At 48.2% G+C, this 2,615-nt stretch overlaps 1 protein-coding gene across 1 annotated transcript; it reads left to right on the top strand.

The window, feature by feature from the left end:
• The first annotated feature begins 1,238 nt into the window (after positions 1-1,238).
• On the top strand, positions 1,239-2,194 carry LOC125547520 (fasciclin-like arabinogalactan protein 3). Its single transcript, XM_048711359.2, has one exon. It carries the CDS (start codon positions 1,272-1,274, stop codon positions 1,887-1,889), a length of 618 nt encoding a protein of 205 aa, XP_048567316.2. The 5' UTR covers positions 1,239-1,271; the 3' UTR covers positions 1,890-2,194.
• Positions 2,195-2,615: the final 421 nt, after the last annotated feature.

The following is a 2,615-nucleotide window of genomic DNA, read 5'->3' as shown; positions in this document are numbered from 1 at the left end:
TTTAAAATCTTCGCAGATGAAAAGAATGGCATCGCATGTCATTATCTTCTTCCGTGCTATTCTCAACGACTCCCCTTCCTCCACAAAAAATATTCGTCTCCGACGCACACCGCCGCCCTGCCGTCTTTGTAGTTGCCGCCACGCGGTTCCCTTTCACGTATGTCGTTCAGCTCCGCTCTGTAGGGATGGACAACTCACCGGTGCTGCATGTAGGCCTCTCCTTATGGCTCGCCGTTGTCCCATCTGCTACATGTGCAGCTCTGCCACACCACGATGGTGACGCAGAACAAGGCTAATGGTAACACACTGCTCTTTGGCCGTGTGCATGGTCGTTCTTTGGCCGATCACTTTGCTGCATACAACGGCTAGCTCCGTTAGGAAGACGTGTTTGCACTGCTAACGCTGCAACTGATTTTACTGTTCATGCACCTGGGCACCGAATCGTTGTGTCCTTAAGTTCACCCCTTAACTCCCACCTGCAGCATGCACTGCTCACGGATGGTCCCACCGAATGTAGTACAGCACTATAGAAGTGCTAACGATATAGAAATGCAAATACAGATTCGTGAACCACATAGAAATGCAAATACATAATCTTGAATTAGATAAAAACGCCACGTCCACTCCCCTTCTTTGGTAATAACATCTATAAATAAACACGTAAAGGACGGAGAACTGTGTATAGATGTGATGTGGCCGCAATATGGGATCCCCTAATCTTAAGTTCTACTACCTCTGTAAACTAATATAAGAGCGTTTAGAATACTAAAGTAGTAATCTAAACACTCTTATATTAGTTTACAGAGGGAGTAGTTTTTAAAAAATAATCGTACCAAAAAATTAAAAATAATAATCAGGAATAATGTAGTACATCAATATAGAAGTGATAAAGGATATGGAAATGCAAATACAAAATCTTGAACCGCATAGAAATGCAATATAAAATCTTGAACTAGATTAAAACTCCAAGTCCACATCCCCTTCTTTAGTAATAGCTATAAATAAACACGTAAAGGACGGAGAACCGGGGTATAGATGTGAAGTGGCCACAATATGAGATCCAATGCATATTTATTTATTTTGAAGAAAGAGAGGCCTCACCTTCGATTTCCATTAATAGAAACCAGGGTGTGAAATTACCCGGAACCAATGCCTGGCCGTCCGCAGAATGTTTGGAGGAAACAACCTCTTCCACAAATATAGCTGCAACCCCATTCTTTATAATGAGCCATACATCTAGATCATCACCATCATATCCACAATCAACCACGATGGCGTCCAAAGTCCTTGTCGCAATCCTCCTGCTCGCCGCGGCGACGCCAGCGTCGCTGGCTGCCATCGATGTGGTACAGCTGCTCGCCGGAAAGCCCCAGTACGCGACCTTCCTGAGGCTCCTGAAGGAGACAAAGGTCGCCGATGACGTGAGCCGCCTCAAGTCGGCTTCCGTGCTGGTCGTCACTGAGAAGACCGTGAAGCCACTCTTGGCGGTGCCGGCCGCCAAGCAGAGGACGATCCTCCTGCATCATGTGCTCATCAAGTATTTCGACCCCATCCAGCTGGGCGAGATGAAGACCAACGTTGCCAAGCTCCAGACCATGCTCTCCAACACGGATGAGGACATGGGCACCATCGACTACTCCAAGGACAAGGACGGCCAGATGTACCTACGCTCCCCAGGCGCCGACAGTGTCGCCAAGCTCGTCAAGGTCGTCGCCGCGCGCCCCTTCACCATCTCCATCATGGAGATCAGCGCGCCGCTCTTGTGCCCCAAGCTACTCGGCCCTGGCGCCGCCGGCGCTGCCGCTGGCAGGCCCAAGGGCAAGGGCAAGGGCAAGATCAAAACCATGTCCGCTGAGGAAGGGGCCACCGCCGCGGCTCCAACTGCCTGATCTGAGAATTGAGTAAGGTGGCCCTGCAGGTCCCCCGTTGAACCATGCGCGCACAACTTTGGATTTTATCTTAATGCCAAGGCTTCATACATCTTCTTCTTTTCTGCTACTGTACTAATTTTGTGTTTCCAGTATCCTATGATTATTAGTGAAGTGAATCGCAGTACTACTAGAGGTTGGGGCGCACCTCCTGTGCAGCGTGCGTGTTTTTTTTTTTCTTGTTTGGTGCAAAGGCAGTCAGATCGAGGAAGAATGTAACAACTGCCTTCTTTTTGAGACAACTACTTTTGTTGTTGCTTTTTTTATGGACCCTGGTATCTCCCGAACGTTCCGTCTGCGGGGCTCCTGTACCGAACACACAGTTTTTTTAGGGAATACCGAACACACCGTCTTTCTTTTTTTGAGGATCAATGTAGCTTTATTACTCAAGTAAAGCTAGGAATCTCTTCTGAGATTGTCTGAAGGATACAATCAGGTGGCACCGTCCACCACACATTACACCTCCCATCACCTAATCCTACTTTTGCTAGCTTATCCGCAGCTCCATTGAACGATTTCGTTTGCTAGGCGAAACCCTCCAGCGCGATCCCCCAACGTGACATACCCCTCCCATCGAGCATTTTATATTTGGAGCTGAAGGTGCTGGTTAAGGTGGCCCTCCAGGACGCCCCGTTGAACCATGCGTGCACAACTTTGGATTTTATCTTAATGTCAAGGCTCCATACA

This window comes from Triticum urartu, chromosome 3A (genome assembly GCF_056163025.1).
Source record: "Triticum urartu cultivar PI428250 chromosome 3A, HENAU_Tu73, whole genome shotgun sequence".
Classification (NCBI taxonomy): Eukaryota; Viridiplantae; Streptophyta; class Magnoliopsida; order Poales; family Poaceae; genus Triticum; species Triticum urartu.
This window is presented reverse-complemented; position numbering and strand designations above follow the sequence as displayed.